Source organism: Mastomys coucha, unplaced genomic scaffold, assembly GCF_008632895.1.
Source record: "Mastomys coucha isolate ucsf_1 unplaced genomic scaffold, UCSF_Mcou_1 pScaffold7, whole genome shotgun sequence".
NCBI classification, from domain to species: domain Eukaryota; kingdom Metazoa; phylum Chordata; class Mammalia; order Rodentia; family Muridae; genus Mastomys; species Mastomys coucha.
The window spans coordinates 13555210-13572447 of record NW_022196913.1 but is presented as its reverse complement, the minus strand read 5'-3'; the positions used below and the strand labels follow the sequence as shown (position 1 = coordinate 13572447).

Sequence of the window (17238 nt, the reverse complement as noted above, 5' to 3'; positions counted from 1 at the left end):
TTGTGTGGAAAAATTAATTTAAAGAAAATCGTGCAAAGTTTCAAAATTTAAACATTGTAATTTTTGGCTATTTCTATGCCATATGTTTTATTCCCACATAAGCATACTTATCTATTTTGATATAATTATATTTATCGACTGATCTTTTTCTCTGACTTCCATAGTTAGAACAATACTAAAAATGTTTTGTTGTTGTTCATACTCAAAATAAACTGTGCGTTTTTCATTCAGGAACAAGAGTGTTTAGAGAAGGTGAAAGGCAAGAAGCTAAAGAGAATCTTAAAAATAAGTATGAGCTGGCGCTATGGTATGGGTTAAGTGAAAATTCAGTGAGAAGGATTGATAATACCAAGGGCACATTTTCTTTATCCGTTTTCAGTCATATGGATAGCCACATGATGTGGATGAATTTCTCCAGAAAGTGAGGACTTATCCTGTGTTTTCACGTCCTAAACCCTGTGTTATCAGCACTCATTCACAGCTTGGAGAAGGAGGCTGGCAGGGTAGGAGAGAAAGAATTATGATGAAAGACATAGCAGACGTGGGCACCTGTGTAGGGATAGAGACAACAGAGAGATCTTGTCCCCAAAAATCAAAACAAATGAAGAAACATACAAAAACCAAATATACACATACTCTCTCTGTCTCTGTCTCTGTCTCTCTCACACAAACCCCAAGCACATGCATTACACATACACACACGTACACACACACACACACACACACACAGAGAGAGAGAGAGAGAGAGAGAGAGAGAGAGAGAGAGAGAGACAGAGAGAGAGAGAGACGCTCAAAAGAAAAGGAAAGAAAAGGAAAGAAAAGGAAAGAAAAAGAAAGAAAAGGAAAGAAAAAGAAAGAAAAGGGAAGAAAAGGAAAGGGCTCTTTTCATTGGATTGGCTAATCAATTTGAGAAAAAAGAATTATTAATCTTGAGGGCCAGAGTCTCTTACATTGAGATTTGTACACAGAAGGAGCCCCACAAGGTTCAGGGGCTCAGGGGTGCCTATGAAGACCCTTCGACTCTGTTGGTACTCCAGATACCATGGTAGCTCTGTGCCTCAGTGCCCATGTTTCAGAGGCTGATGAGCACATTAGCAGTGAGTCTTAAATGCTTATGCTGACCCTGTGACTAAGTCTCAAGAGCCCAGCTAGCTTTCTAAACATCAGCATAGCACTTGTTAGAGTAACTGTGGTAATTACATACCAGACAACATCCTTTAGCATGCCACTTGTTAGAAAAAAAATGTGTAATCACAGAGTCATTACCTTCCTTTAAAGAGAGAAAAATATGAGTTGAAGATGAAGCTCAGTGGGAAGGGTGCTGGTAGGAAACCCTGGGTTCAAACCCTAGCACCACCCACCCTGGGCCAGTGACACATACCTGTTATCCAGGCACTTGAGAGATAGAAGCAGGAACATCAGAAGCCTAAGGTCATCCTTGGCTACATAGCGAGCTGAAGGCTCGGGTGGGTACACAAGACCCTGTCTCAGAAATAAAATAAAGAAAACATGTTTCCAGAAGATGTGCTTGCCTTTCTCTTTTGATCAGGCACAACTGTCATTGGTGACAATGCTAGCTTGTTTGGTAGGAGTCCTGGAACACAAAAAGGCTGGGTTCAGTTGCCCTTAATGGTGCCAAATTTGGATCAGTATTTGAGTATGCTAATAATGAATGCTTGCCCTTTGTTTGTTTGTTTGTTTCTTCCTTTCTTTCTTTCTTTTTTCTTTTTTGTGACAAGGTTTCTCTGTGTAGCCCCGGCTGTCCTGGAACTTGCTCTGTAGACCAGGCTGTCCTAGCACTCAGAGGTTTGCCTGCCTCTGCTTCCCTAGTGCTGGATTAGAGGTGTGCACTACCACCACCCTGCTGCTTCTTCTATTTTAACAGCAGCTTTACGTTTTCCTTATAAAGTACCCAGGGTTTTGGTACACATAATCCCAATAGGGAATGTGATGGTCTCAGGTGGCAGGCTATGAGGTACTTTTTCTGCTGCATGGATGACAGTCACTGAGATGCTTGTGTTGAACATTGTGGGGACTAGGCTCACAGCCACTGCTCAGTCCAGGTAAGGCACAGCTTGAAGACAGGTGCATACCAGAGTCTAGAAACCATGCTGAGACTACGGTTACTTGTTGACCATGTATGATCAATTTTGGCCCTGTCACCATCCTCACTACAACTGCAAAGAGGCCAGTTCACTGAGACAAGAGCAAGGCATCAGCTGTGTAGTAAATGTTGCGACTTTAAGAGAAAACTGAACTGTCCAAACTTGATGTTCTAGAAGTGAGTTTGGAGGTGAACTTGGGGACCACCCCACGTAGCCACCTTTCCATGGTGGAAAGAAACTTCGTAGTTTGCTCAGCATTACAACCCTGGTTAGAGATGTCCTGGTCCACAATGCGTCATGCATGTGTCTTTGATTTACGGTGAGTCAAACATGACTAATGAGCACGTTAGTAGTCACTCTTAAATGCTTATGCTGACTCTGTGACTAAGTCTCAAGAGCCCAGCTAGCTTTCTAAACATCAGCACAGCACTTGGTTAGAGATGTCCTGGTCCACAATGTCCTGGTCCACTCTAATTTGCTTTCTGTTGCTATGATAAACCTAACTGGACAAAAGCAACTTGTGAAGGAAAAGGTTTATCTCAGCTTATACTTCCGGGTTACAATCCACTGAGAAATTCAAGATGGGAGTGGAGGAAAGAATTGTGGAGAAGTGCTGCTAATTGGCTTACTCTCTGCCCTTTAGTGAGGCACAGTTCCTCATGAAATCATTAGTGAGGACAATTCCTCATGGTGACAGGTGATAGGGACATTCTTCAGGTGAGGTTTTCTCTTTCCAGTGACTCTAGGTTGTATCAAAATGAGAATAAAAACTAACAAGTATGTATACTAACACCACCTCTGAAGGAAGGCTGAGGTGGACATTGATTTGGGAAGTGTGCAGACAGAGCAACATGATCACCTTTCAACCAGCAGACTTTGAATTACAACAATGTGGCTGACCCCCTCTACCCCAATATTCTTTCCTACTGCCTTTGTACAACTCTTCCTACCATAGCTAATGTCTCACTTATTTCTCAATATTGTATCTAAAAGCACCAAGAGATTACAGATTCTGGCCTCCGGGTAAATGTGTACAGACACATACTCCCACACACACACACACACACACACACACACACACACACACACACACACAGAGAGAGAGAGAGAGAGAGAGAGAGAGAGAGAGAGAGAGAGAGAGAGAGATGCCATTAGTTATGTATCCAGTCATCAACATTATGAAGGATTTCACTGGATATAAATATGGTAATTTTTTATCCAGCGAATGTATTCAATGTCCTCCTCCTACTTCTAAAAGGGAAGTCAGATGCCAATGAACCCTTTGCAATTAATAGATTGAAGAATCTATTTATCTTCCTGTTTGGATTGGGCTGAGCATGCTCTCCGGCCCATTAGTAACTCATTCTTTTGTATCAAAGGAGTGGCTCTGCGACACCTGGTCTGATGGATGCGAAGTCTTTTCTTTCCTGCATGGGAGATAACTGACAAGGTCTCCTCATTGGTGCTAAACCCAGAAATAATGAGAGCACAAAGCCGCAGCTCATACATAATTCACAGAGGAGACACTTTAAGTGGCAGTGCTTGCTGTGTCTATAAGCAACCACTTGGTATTCCCATTCTTGTTCTTCTATAGTTTTCTTTTTCTTTGTGCTCCATTCTTGCTCTATTTTTCAGAAGATGAATATGGAATTCTATGCAAAACAGTTCAAAAGGAAAAATTCTGTTCAGGCTCTAAGTTCTTCTTCTGACTTACACCTCCCGCCCCCGACGTCCTAATACAACCCATTATTTCTCAACAGAGCTGTGTGACTTGCCTTTGGTTCAAATATGCTTGGTCAGTTAAAATACCTTTCAGCGATTGCTGGCCGAGGAACGTAGGTGTGTGCTGATCCGAGACTGGCTCTCCAGCATCCCACCACCATGACTCCACTTTCTCCTCTCCTCTCTTTTTCTACTGGCCTTGTCTTCTTGCTCCCCTCCTGTAGCTGACCATTCCTGAGATAATGTTAAAGCTAAGTCACAGTTGTAGCCTTGATTGTAAAGACACTGGGCAAGAAACCAGCAGGGTGTTGTTCTTCTGTGTGCTACAGGTTTGATAGTCGCTATCTTTAAAGACTCATGTGTTGATAGCTTGGTTCTATAGGGATGTGGTAAACATGTTTAGAAGTGGGGTTTAGGGGGAAGATTGGACACTGAGGATGTATCTATTAAGGGGGATTTGGGGACCATGTTCTCCCTCTGGCCCCTGGTTTTTTTTTTCCTATCAGTTACTATTGCTTTAATGGGCTAACTTGCCACAGTTACCAAAGCAACTGGGTCAAGGAGTTTTAGCCTAGAACTTGTAGCACTGTGAGTCCAAGGCAACCTTCCTGTTTCTAATGTGATGATCTTGGGTTCTTATCCCAGTGACGCAAAGCTGTTTGGCCCACTGTAATGTGAACACATTCCCATCTCTATATAGAGCTGTTTAGAACGTTCCCACTTCCTTCTCCAGTGTTTACAAGACATCAACCCCTTTTTGAAAATTTCACTTAATATAGATAGAAAAATCTTGAAAGTTGAAATATAGGGCCAGCTAGATAAGAAAGGAGTTTGAACCTTGACACCAAATGCATGTATCTGAAAGTCCACAGGGATTTCAAAGGACTGAAGCTTTACCCATTTTCACATTTGTTTATTAATCAGTCTAACACACACACACACACACACACACACACACACACACACACAAACACTCACACAAGTGGAAAAAGAGAGAGAAAATTGGGAAGAAAAATTTTTTTAAGAATTTAGCTTATTGGCTAAGGATAATGCACTTTAAACACCAGAAATCACTGCCTAGCACTTAGGCAACACACAGATGTTAGCATCTTGCCTTTTTTTCTTTCACCAGCAAACCTTGATATATTTCCATTCAAAAAACACGACCGGGGTTTTGGAGACAGTAGTTTTATTGCATTGATCAACACTGTAGTGTTGGATTTTTCTTACTAAGTGAGAGCTTTTGGGAAATTTGAGGAAGCATTGAAATTGTACTCTCAGTTGTGACCCATTGATTAGAAAAACAGAAGCATTTGAACAGCCTTGGTGGAAGGACTCGATTTCAAGAGTGCAGAAGTGTTTCTGCTTCGTGTGCACACGTGTGCATGGACTGTGCAGACCAGGGGATATCCTCTGCTTCTGTTCCTTAGGCATTGTACACTCCACCTTGTGTTTTGAGATAGGTCTCTCAATAGCTTGGAGCTTGTCAAATAGATTAGGCTGGCTGGCCAGCAAGCCCTGGTAGTCCTGTCTCTGCCTCCTTGGTGCTGGATTATAAGAGATATATCACCATACCCAGCTTTTTTATGTGAGTTCTGGGCATTGAACTTAAGTCCCTGTGCTTACCAGGAAAGTTCTTTACCACATGAGCCATATCCCCAGACCTCTCTACCTTTTCACAAAAAAACAAAAAACAAAAAACAAAAAAACAAACAAACAAAAACAAACAAAAAACATGTTTTCCTCCTAAACCCTTCCTTACTGAGGAGGAATAAATTGGAGCATTTCAGAGGGTGTATCTCATGGTTAGACATATGGCTCCAACCTTTAGCTTGGAGAATTTTTCATTGGCACCTTGTGAATTATTTCAAATGAAATCATTTATCTCTAATGAGCCATGAGTAGGGTTGGGCTGGGATAATTATCTAGTCAGGACTGCTTTTCTCTGATTTTATTTTAAAGTGATGGGTTGGCATTCAAGTTACACAAGGGTCAGCCACAGGGGTAGTAAAATCTATCCTGCATTTTGTAGTCTAAACAGTTTCAACCAAAGATTTAAAATCAATTACCCATCAGCAGGTCCTTATTGTTCTGGGATGTCTGTGTCTATGAATCTTAATGTGCCCGAACTCCATGTTGTGTTTAGCAGTTGTTAGGATCAATTTCTAGAAATGAAGATGATAATTTACCATCTTTCATGCTAGCATGAAGCTTCTGCTTATTGTGATTGCTTTGGGTCCAGTCCCTTTGTTTCAGCTTATCTTCCTTATGCTCCACTGGGTGTAAATAAAAAGACTCTGCTTAACTTCAAGATCAAAGTGATTTCTAGTCATCCATGGGAGAAAATGGAAAGGAAAAGGGTTTGAGATACTTGGGGAATAAACTGCTTATGTCAGGATTCTGCTAGGTCCCTGGGCAGGCGAGTGTACGCACACGCTCTGTGATGGGAAAAGGTTCCGGGTGTGTTTGAACTGTTATGATTTATCAAGTACAAATGGGAAAGTGGCATTTGACTAGCAGCTTTATCTGGCTGGATACGATAGTGTGATTTCTATGGAGGCTGGAAGTGTACTGAAGACAACATAGGAGGATGGATCTATCTCACATGCTCATCCAAATGCACGCAGGCAAAACATGTTCTGAATTTTAGAATTTGAAACAACTCAGACATTTTTCACTATTAAATTAATTGGTGTTTTTATACTTACCAGACCTGGCTGGTTTTTCAGGAAGGACTTAAAATGGGTACAAATGGGCCAGGCAGTGGTGACACACGCCTTTAATCCCAGCACTTGGGAGGCACAGGCAGGCGGATTTCTGAGTGTGAGGCTAGCCTGGTCTACAGAGTGAGTTCCAGGACAGCCAGTGCTACACAGAGAAACCCTGTCTTGAAAAACCAAACCAAATCAAACCAAACCAAACCAAACCAACCAAACAAAAAAGGGCATAAATGATTGCTCCTTCAGTAGGCACTTTTAAATTTTGTTTTATTATTTATTTATGTACTTTACTATGGAAATACTAGATTTACTTCATGAAGCCATATCCTTGGCTACTTGGCTGGCAGATGCTTTCCAGACTTTAGTCATCTTGCTCTCCTATGTTCATTTTTCTCTTAAGAAAGATCTTTCCCCATATCCCTGGCCAGTACAGAACTCACTATTATAGCCCAGGCTTTCCTCAGACTCATAGTACCCTCTCTGGCCTCAGCCTCCAGAGTACAGAGGTTACAGGCATGAATCACCACACTTGGCTTTCCCAAACATATTTTCTTAAAAGAATGTCTTTTCTTTAAAAAAATTAAAATGTCTTTATTTTATGTGTTTAAATGTCTTGCCTGCATGTACGTGCATATGTGTGCCTTGTGCTTGAGGGTCTCACAAAGGTTGTCAGATCTCTTGGAGCTGGAACTAGGGATGAGAACAAGTACTTGAAACCACCAAGCTATCTCTCCAGCCCTGGTTTTCTTCTCTTGATGATGGCCTGCAGCAAAGAAAAGTAGCAATGATGAAAGACAGCTCTGGAGACAGTCTTTAGACTGGAAATGGTGTGCCAGGGTCCTTGAGATCACCGTTTTAAGGGTGTAATCAGGGGAGGAAGTGTTGATTCTGTGGATATCCTGACTTACAGGCTACATGACTTAGCAAATGTTAGAGGTTTACTCTTTTTCACTTCCCTTTTAAGTAAAAAATTTAACAATGAAAGAAAACTGAGACACCAGGAAAGTGATACACAACTTGAAAATTTGCATAAGAAGGTGTAGCCAAGAACATGATTTAAACCAGTGACATGAGTATGAGCTAAGGACAGAAGTGAGAGTCTATGTGACCAGGACAAGATAGATGCTCGATCTTGGGAGAACTATGTCATTAGAGAATGAAATGTAATTCAATTCAAGGTCCCAGCCTGGTTCTGTCATGATTCTGTTTAAAACTGTCTAGTTATGCAGATATATTTTTGTTATTATTGTTTTTCCAACACGAAGTGGTACTCAAAATGTGGAAATTAATTAGAATATAAGTCTTATCAGCTATGATCTTATTATTAAAACTATAATTGAGAGAATTTTTCTAGTAAGGAAAAGGCTGAGTAGCTGCCAGGATGAACTACCAGAATAAGGAACAGTACAATCCAAATTGAGTAAAACAACACAAATTTAGTGATGTCATAAAATTACGACTCCAAAAATCACACACAAATGAATATTGATTGCGATAGCATGACAACACATGTTATCTAGAATTGTAGCTATAGAGATGTAGAACCCATGTGGTCTCGACCTTCTGATATGACAGGGCTGTTACACCTGTAAACTCATAGTAACTGTGGTGTCTTGCACAAGATTTGCACAAGATCAAGCCATATAGCACTCCAGCATGTGGTACAGGAGGTGCTCATGAGTCTCCATTCCATCTGAGGAGCTATTGACAGTTGATGACTTCTGGGAGAGGGAGGGTCAGTGTTCTTTGAGCATGTAGCTCTAGGTAGGTTGACTACACCCATGCATACATGTGTAGCACACATTGGACTTAGTGTGTTACAAAAAATATGGGCATGAAGTTGGAAGTTGGGTAAGACCTGGAAGGAGTTATGGATGAATATGATCAAAACACATTCTGTGAGTGTAGAAATTTTAAAAGGATTAATAAAATGACTTATATTAGGTAGAAAGGGAACAATGAAATTGTGAACATTAGTTTTCATTCCTAAGTCCTCTTCTATTTGAACTTTTACCATATGATTGAACTAATCAGATAAAGAATTTTAAAAAGTCTGTTCATAAGTATGTATTTTCCCAATAGTATTTCTCATAATGGCTAAAAAAATTATTACTTCTCAAATAGGAAAAACTGAATGAAGCTCATTTCAGAGTCAGTTTACAATTTTGCATTGTAATTGGTATAGCATACACACTGCTATCTCTTAGAATTCCTTAGGCATTTGCTTGAGTAACTGAACTGAAATTAAGATTACATGGCACATCAAATTTAAGTAAATGACTATTTACAAATATTTCTATTCATTACTTTCTGTATTTCTTTATAATATTTTCTAAATCAAAGTTTATTAACTATTCCTTTTATAATAGGAAAGCAAATTCCAGCGACTGATACCCAAGGGCTCATAGGTGACTTGTTATAAAGCCTTACCTTGTAAAGACTCTCTTGTACATAATGAATTTAGTTCACATAAATAAATAAATCACCTGCATAGAAAATAATGTGCTTACTGGCAACTGAAGCATTATCTTCTCATAAGCCCTTGTAAAACATGACTGCTTTCCACACAAAGTCTCAGAATAGCTTCGAAAATTGCCATTTCTGAATTTCTTATGAATGTGGAAAGATATACAAAGCTGGGAACTGTTGAAAACCAAGTTACAGAGACTTTTGGACTTGAACACGTGTTGCACAAGAGAAAAGAGGCACATCTGTTGTTTCTCTGTCTGTATGTCTTACTTTTCCTACTGAGTTGTCCTGGACCCTGTTGAAAGAAACCCATGAATCACTTCACACCTTTTTTAAAAAAATTGCCTATGTTTTGTATATGTGCTCTGAGACTTTGTCTGATACACATAGGATTATTTTGTATTAGCTTTATGGGATGCTTTAAAATGACACATTCCCCAGTTGAATATCAAATTCACAAGAGTAGGCACTTGGTCAATTTTATTTTTTTGCTGTTTCTCTAGAACCTAATTTGGTTAGCACTCATCTAATAACTTGGGCATTAAAAATAGCAGGACTACTTCTGGACATTATACATTGTTACTATAGACTAGGTGTCAGTTATAGTTTCATTTCTGTTACTGTGATAAAGTATTGTAGCAATCAGCAGTTTAGGGGAGAAAGGGTTTGTTCAGCTTGCAATTCCATGTTACAGTCTGTCATTGAGGGGAAGTCAAGGGAGGAAATCAAAAGCCAGTCACATCTCATTCACAGTGAAGAGTAGAGAGACATAAATGTGGGAGGGGATATTTCCTTACCTGTTTGCTGTCACCTAAATTTCTTGTCTTATACTGTTCAGGAGCTCCTGTGTAGGGAATGGTGCCAGCCACAATGATCTGGGTTTTCATATACTGATCAAAAATCCAGACAGTCTCCCATAGACAATCTCACAGGGTGACCTGATCTAGATAATCCTACATTAAGTCGCTTGGCCAACACAATTCACACTCCATGTTTGTGTGTGTGTGCTCATGCTTACACATGCATGTGACTTTTTCTTGAGAGAGAAAGAGAGCAAGAGAGCATGAAGAAACATAAAGTTGGGTGGATAGGAAGGATCTGGGAGGAGTTCGGAGAGAAAATAGAATATGACTAAAATATATTGTATTAACTTCTCAAAAAAAAAAAACAATAAAAGCAGCTAAGCCTAGGTTGTGTCAAGTTGATAGTAAAACCTAACCAGCAAGCCCCTACTCCATCCAAATATACTACACCATATACATTTAAGCTTCACTGTAACCATATTAGGTAGGTATTGCTTATATTAGTATCATTTTTTTATGAGTGAGACAACTAAGTCCCAGAGAGGCCAAGGAACCTGTGTTGAGTCACAGAGCTAGCTGTAGATGGAGCTGGATTCCTCTTGGTTCCCTCAGTAAGCCATTAGATTTTGAGTGGGAGGTTTCATGTAGATTGGTGGTGAGAGCAAAGAAGATGAGTGGATGTGTAGGTACAAGACTGTACTCGATGGTGATGATGTTGGCAAAGGTTGATTCAACCCTGGATTGAGGACATTTCCTGGTTTTTAGGGACAGATGCCATCCAGTGTGTGAAAGGAGGAGAGGCAGCCCTCACAGTTGCTCAGGCTGATGCACAACACCACATATAATGGGATTATTAAAAAAAGGGAATTGCTTTAGAGCAGGATATTGTGTTTATAAAGAGATTTTCACCTTTCAAAGCATTTGATGCACTTTATATTGCACTTTATGAATGACACTGTGTGGAGGAATTGTGATTTCCACTTTGCTAAGATGTGGGGATTGGAAGGGATGAATCATGTACTCTGTACCAGGCCTACAGTGGGGCCTGAGCCTTTGTTTTTGAGCCTCTGTTTCATTGTTCTTGAATAGTGTAGTGATTTCTGGGTGTCTAGAGTGATAAGGAAACTATGGAACTCATTTTTTAAAAAAATTTAAGTGTAAATAATTTGGAGCACCAGATAGATGATGTTTTTCAGTCCTGAAAGTTGACTATCTATGCAAAGTTACATGTGACTATGAACTTTTCATTGCTCCCAAATACTTTTTATGATAATTGTTCTCTACTTCAGAGATGAAAATGGTTGAATTCATCCAGCCAGCTGATTAGTTATATTAGTAATTAGAAACTTTCAGAAATCGGATTGTTCAAACCTAGTCATCATTTTCTCCCCACCTGGTATATAATAGCAATGACCTCCTATCAGGATTCACTGTTTCCTGCCTCTTCTTGTCATTATTGTTTTCTAGAATGGAATTCCTTCTCTGAGAGGAGATTGGAATGATGAGTCTGGATAAGAAGGAAGACTTTCACTTAATAGTTTATACCCCAGCAAGAAGAACCTAAAGTATCTGCAGGGGCAGATACTTTGAAATGTACTTTGGTATCACATTACATCCTCTTGATACATTGTATCACTTTGATACATAGTATCCCTTTGAAATGTATGAAATCTAGAATCTCATTGTATCTTTCTGTGTCTTGTGTTCTCCATATCCCTTTGTTTATTTCCCCTTCCCTTATGTTTCTGTGTCTGCTGTGTATTGAGTCCTGACTGGATCCCCATATGTACTTGCTATTTCTTATGTTTGTTTTTCCCTACTGTGTCATCTCTCTGTTTCTTTGTGTCTTCTCAATCCCCTGTGTGTCCCCGCCAGTCTTTTTTCACAGACTTCTTGTGGGAATGAATGTGAAGAGTGTAACACCAAAAAGGGCCCACTGATATCCTTTGGCATGAGAAAACACATTGACAGCTAACATCTCTTGGATAGTCCACCTCCACACCTGACTTCTTTTGTACAAGCTGGTTCCATTCTTCTGCTCTGCATACAAGGATTCATGTGAGATACTCATTCTGCATAAGTGATATCATCAGTCACTAGTTTTAAGCACAGTAGAGGTGAGAGAGAAGTAGGCACCTCTTAATTTATCAGCTTCAAGTGACTTACATGGGTAGCCTGGCTTCTGATTCCAGCTTTTACAAATACTGGCATCATTTTTGAAAGGAATTGAGAGAAATATCAAGTGTTTCACGATTTTGCCAGTGTGGTTGTTCTACTAGAACAGTGACCACTGATGTCTTTGTACTCTACATTGTCTTCATTTGTCTGTCTTCACACGCTAGGAAGCATCCTTTGACTCCTAGGACCCAATAAATATTAACATTTCTCTCTGGGGGATAAAAATTCCCACAGGAAAAGAGTGAGCTGGTTACCTTTGGTCATGACGATTCCTGCCAGTGTTTTGTGGCGGGCATACACAGATGTCAGGCCGACTGTCAGTTCACGGAACTTCTGTGTGACCATCTGGGACACAGAGTCTGCAAAATCCTGTAAGACACAAGCATCAGTGCTCTTTGATGCGCTGGACAGAAGGAACACCGGACGGCTGGCTATTGTACCTCTCTCTCAAAGCTCTGCCTCATGAAGTCCTCCAGATGAGTCAGCACTTGTCTGCTACCTGCTTCTCTCTGACCCATGACATTAAGAAGAAGTTGGTTGTGAGGAATTAATCCCAGCATTGCCTTTGCTGGAAGTCCAGCTGTGTCTGGCTGGGTCCTTGCTCTGTAACTGGGTAGGTCTTACCTCACGTCTGAGAAAGTCCCTTCCCTGTGTCTGAGTTTGGATAGGTGCCCGGACTTTATCTGAGAAGGTCCCTGGCCTGGGCCCTTTACTGAGTGGGAAGTCTTTACATGAAAACATGCAGTCCCTTCTTATCCTCCTCCTGCACAGCAGCAATCTCAGAGGAGGCATTCAGGTAAAGTTGACAGGGGAGGGGTAGGCATAAATTCATTATCATTGCTACGCTGCCCTTTTTTTTAGACAGTGGTTCTCAACCTTCTTAATGCTGTGACTCTTTAATACAGTTCCTTAGATTGTGGTGACCCCCAGCCATTAAAAGTATTTGCATTGTTACTTTATAACTATAACCTTGCTACTGTTATGAATCATAGTATAAATATCTGATATACAGGATATCTGATCCCAGGGGTTGAGAACTGCAACTTTAGAATCAGAGACCAGTGTTTAAGTAGCCAAAACACCTCAGAGGACTCATCTGGAGAACTGATCACTGCAGCTTGAGCCACAGCCTCTTTGCTTGCCTTCAGAAAGACGAAGACATGAACACAAGTATGCACATAAACAACATGTAGAACACATAGCATACACATGCACACATGTACACATAAATATATATGCACTCATAAGACACAATAAAACTACATATGCATTCATGCATGCACACATTTATACACACATATACATGTATACCCATACACATAAACACATACATATATACATAGTATGTCCCCCAAGTGGCTGTGGTATTGGGCAGGGCTTCCCCCAAGTGGCTGTGGTGCAGGGCAGGGCTTCCCCCAATGCACGCACACTAAGTTAACTTGGCCTTTAGTGAACTTATCTTAAGACCAATTCACATTTCTGTTAAAGCAGCACATGTATACTAAGTAACAAAGCCTAGATAGTATGACACTGTGGCTCCTCCTCCTCCAGGTCCTTGTGCTCTCCTATCTTCGGAACTCGATTCCTTTTGACTAGGGAAGCTTGCACAGTGTGACTGTCACAGGCCTTGCAGCAAAGAAACCTGCTTAGAATCCCAGTTCTACAGCCTGTGAGCTGGGATAAGTCATTTAAAACCTCTGAGCCCCGTTTAACCAATTTGCAAGGTCATCCTCTTTAATTTTCCTCTGACCGTGCTTTGGGAATGATTAAATGAATTATCACTTTTTAGATGCTCAGCACCATGCCTCACATTTGGTAAGGGCTCAGTAATGATGCTGTAACTGTTACTCTTATCATTACTGCCCCTAGTCTCTGCAGGTATTGACAAAGTCTTTTTGCAACCAAATCAAAATATCAAATATCGAACCAGCTTTCATTTTCAGTGAATTGGATGTTAATAATGCTTCTATCATGCACATTTTTATATTGTGCCAGAAACTGATGCTGTAGATATGCTATATAAAACATATAACTTATATGTTATCTAAGAGATAAGTTGACAGGCTAAAGATTTCATTTGTATGCAATCAAGTGTGTTCATGTACAACCAGGGCTGCTTCAAGAAACAATCCTGCCCACAAGAATAACCTGGCATTTCTCCCCTCAATTCTTTATTGATAAAATGTGGACAGTAAGGAGGTCCCAACACTGCTTCTAAGACTCGATAGCCTTTTTTGTTGCTACTGTAACTGTCGCGTCTGGTGCTTGTGTTTTGAAATGCTTTATCAATCACCATAGAAACCCTGTAGAGGAAGACTCCTCAAATTGAGCTTCCCCCAAGTGGCTGTGGTGCTGGGCATCGAGGGAAGAGGTAAGCCCTGAGTTTTCCCAAACTTTGGTTGGCATAGCCTTCTCCCCAGCAATTCTTTCCACTCACGCTGCTTGGTGAGAGATGATGACCTCCAGGGAGTTGCCAGAGAGACAGAATTTTAGCAACAAATCCGGGGTCTGTTTGAGGTTGCCCTGTCCTTTTATATCTAGAGACTGAGGTCTAAAGAAGGCGGTCTAGATTTCTAGACATTTTGCATGCTAAGACATGATGGTGCTGAGGAGTGACTATAACTAGGGGACTCAGAACAGTAAAATCTTACCATATTACAGTTCTGATTGGAGGCTGAAGCCTGAGGTCAAAGTGTTGCAGGGCTACGCTGCCTCTGAGGGTTCCAGTAGAAGAGCCTCCCCCCCTCTCCCTGCTCCAGTGTCCAGAGCTCCACAGTTTGTCACTAGGGACAAGCCTTGGGTTTTTATAACATGTTCCTATCTCCTGTCCTTTCTCTGCTTCATGACTGTGGACTCAGTATGGTAATTGGCTCACAGTCCATTCCTTCCCGGCTGTGGTGGAACTGTAAGGCAAGACAAATCCTTTCTCCCTTAAGTTGCTTCTGAGGCTCTGGCATGAAGTCCCATCTCAGCCTCTGAGTTATTGCCTGTGTCTTGGGGACACAGCCCCTGCTGCTGTGCTCTGCTATAGTTCTTACACTTTAGGCTATAAAGGGAGGACAGCTATTTTTCCCTCCACAGGCACGACTTATTAGTTGCTTTTTTTACTGCTATGACCTGATAAGTCACTTAAGGGAGGAGGGGTTTACCATGGTCCATTGTGGTGGGAGAAGGCGTGGCAGAACAAGTGTTGTGTCCACAGTCTTAAAGAAGGGGACATATAGGGATGGGTCCAGGCTGTGAAAATCCTCAGAGCCTGCCCTAGGTGTTCTGATTCCTCCAGGAAGGCTCTACCTATTGGGGACCAAGTATTTGTACACAGGAGTTCGTGGAGGTACATTTCACATTAAATCATCAGCATGTGACTTTTCTTAATTTCTATTTGCTTTGGACAGTTCAACTATTCATTGAAAGAAGTGAAGGGACTGTTCGAATCACAGCATCGCGGCTATGTGTACATGCCCTTGGTTGCAGACTAGGTAGTAGCCTTCACAGTGGGCCCTGATCTTCACTATCTATCATGAAGGAGGGTGGCATCATCCTCATCTAAAGAGAGGGTCTGATGTCAAATCATGCTACCTGTGCAATCTTGAGACCTTGCGAGCCAAGCTCTGAGCTGGAGATAGCAAAGGACCCAAGATTTGGCTGTCAGGTACAGTTCTCCCTAGGGGTACAGATGGTATCAAGTGCTTATAGTGAGATCTCAGAGAAAATGGTCAACACAGATTCACAGTGAATAGATCAGAGCTAGGGACCCTCTGCTTTATCTTTCTAGAGCTACTGGGCATCTTCAAAGGGAGCAGTACTCCTAAAACCCAGATTGGATGGCTCAAGCCTGTCCCTGGAAGTCAGACACATGCAGAGTCCTAATTCCTAACCAGAGGCATTTCTTAACTCTCTGGTACATGCCTGATGTGGCCCCTTTGAAGCTCTCAGAACAAGACACCCTCCAAACACTGAGTAATTATATAGATAATAGAAAGACCAGTTTCATTTTGGAAATCTAAATATCATTCTGTTTCTTTGAGGAATGGAAAGAAACACAAACATACAACAGACTTGAGTCCTGTGTATACATTATTTCATTTAATTCACCCAACGCGGCAGACACTGCCTTTATGCCCTAGAGTCACTGAAGTGATCCCACCAAAGTCACATGGCCAGGATGTGACAGACATAGAACTTAAACCCCATTGATATGACTCAGGGCTTTCATGCTGAACTGTGGGATCTAACAACCGTAGCAAGAAGCAGAGTTCACTTAAGACTTCTCATACACTTGCTTCCTTTTATATACCCTGTTCTGTTTGTAACTGGATGTAACTGAATGTATCCTATCATCCTGAGGAGGGTCAGGGTGAGCACAGAAGGCCCAGGAGCCCCTGACACCCTCTGGGTTGGTATCCCAGGATGCTTTGCACCTATTATGAGTTAATTAGCCCTGAGCTGCAGCCATCCCTTAATGGAGTCATTTGAGGAAATGCTGAAGCAGAACAAATCACATTTGGTCTGGAGCTCAGCATTTCCACAGATGATGGGTTCCTCGACTCACTTGGTTTGGCAAAGCACATGGGCTGATGGGACTTCAGGTGCTGTTCACAGAGTGACAGAGACCTCTAGCTAGCACAGATGGCTTAGAACTGAGAAAAGCAGCATAGTGAGATTGTTTTGGGGGGTGGGGTTTTCCTTATCTGGTCACCTCCAGGCAGACTGAGTTACAGCTCCTAATTATTGGGCCACAGACCCTGGCATTTCACTCAGTTTTGGGGATGCCAGGTCAAGGCTGTCAGTAACCTGGTCCCTGTCAGGACAGGTAGATTCAGGGGGGATTCATCTTCTCTCCACACGTAAGTACCCCAGTTGCCATACTTGTTTACTAATCTCTTATTTATCACAGTGTCTCTGGTCTCTTAAATCCTAGAGATGGATAAAGTGGCTCAGTGGGTTAAGGTCTTACCTCTAAGCTTCTTGACCTGACTTCTATTCTCAGGACTCACATGGAGGTAGGAGAGAACCAATGGCCATAAGTTGTCTTCTGTAGTCCATAGACACACACCACTTCCCACATAAACACATTTATACAATAAAATGTAATAAAATTTAAAAGCCCAAATTTTCATTAGTTGCACTGTTTAGATGTCTTTTCTCATGTCTTCAGCCCATCGTGATTCAAAGGACAGTGATGCCCATGTGAGGATTAAAGCAAAATTTTGTTTTGTCTTTTCTTTTTTTTTTTTTTTT

At 41.3% G+C, this 17238-nt stretch overlaps 1 protein-coding gene across 2 annotated transcripts in view; it reads right to left on the bottom strand.

Annotated features, from left to right (window-relative positions):
- The window catches only part of Adarb2 (adenosine deaminase RNA specific B2 (inactive)), a 532727-nt gene that overhangs the window by 80926 nt on the left and 434563 nt on the right, over positions 1 to 17238 (bottom strand). For both annotated transcript variants that reach the window (XM_031358852.1, XM_031358853.1), the window contains exon 4: positions 12252 to 12366. In XM_031358852.1, the coding sequence (XP_031214712.1) occupies positions 12252 to 12366 (115 nt within the window). The remainder of the gene's footprint in view (positions 1 to 12251; positions 12367 to 17238) is intronic.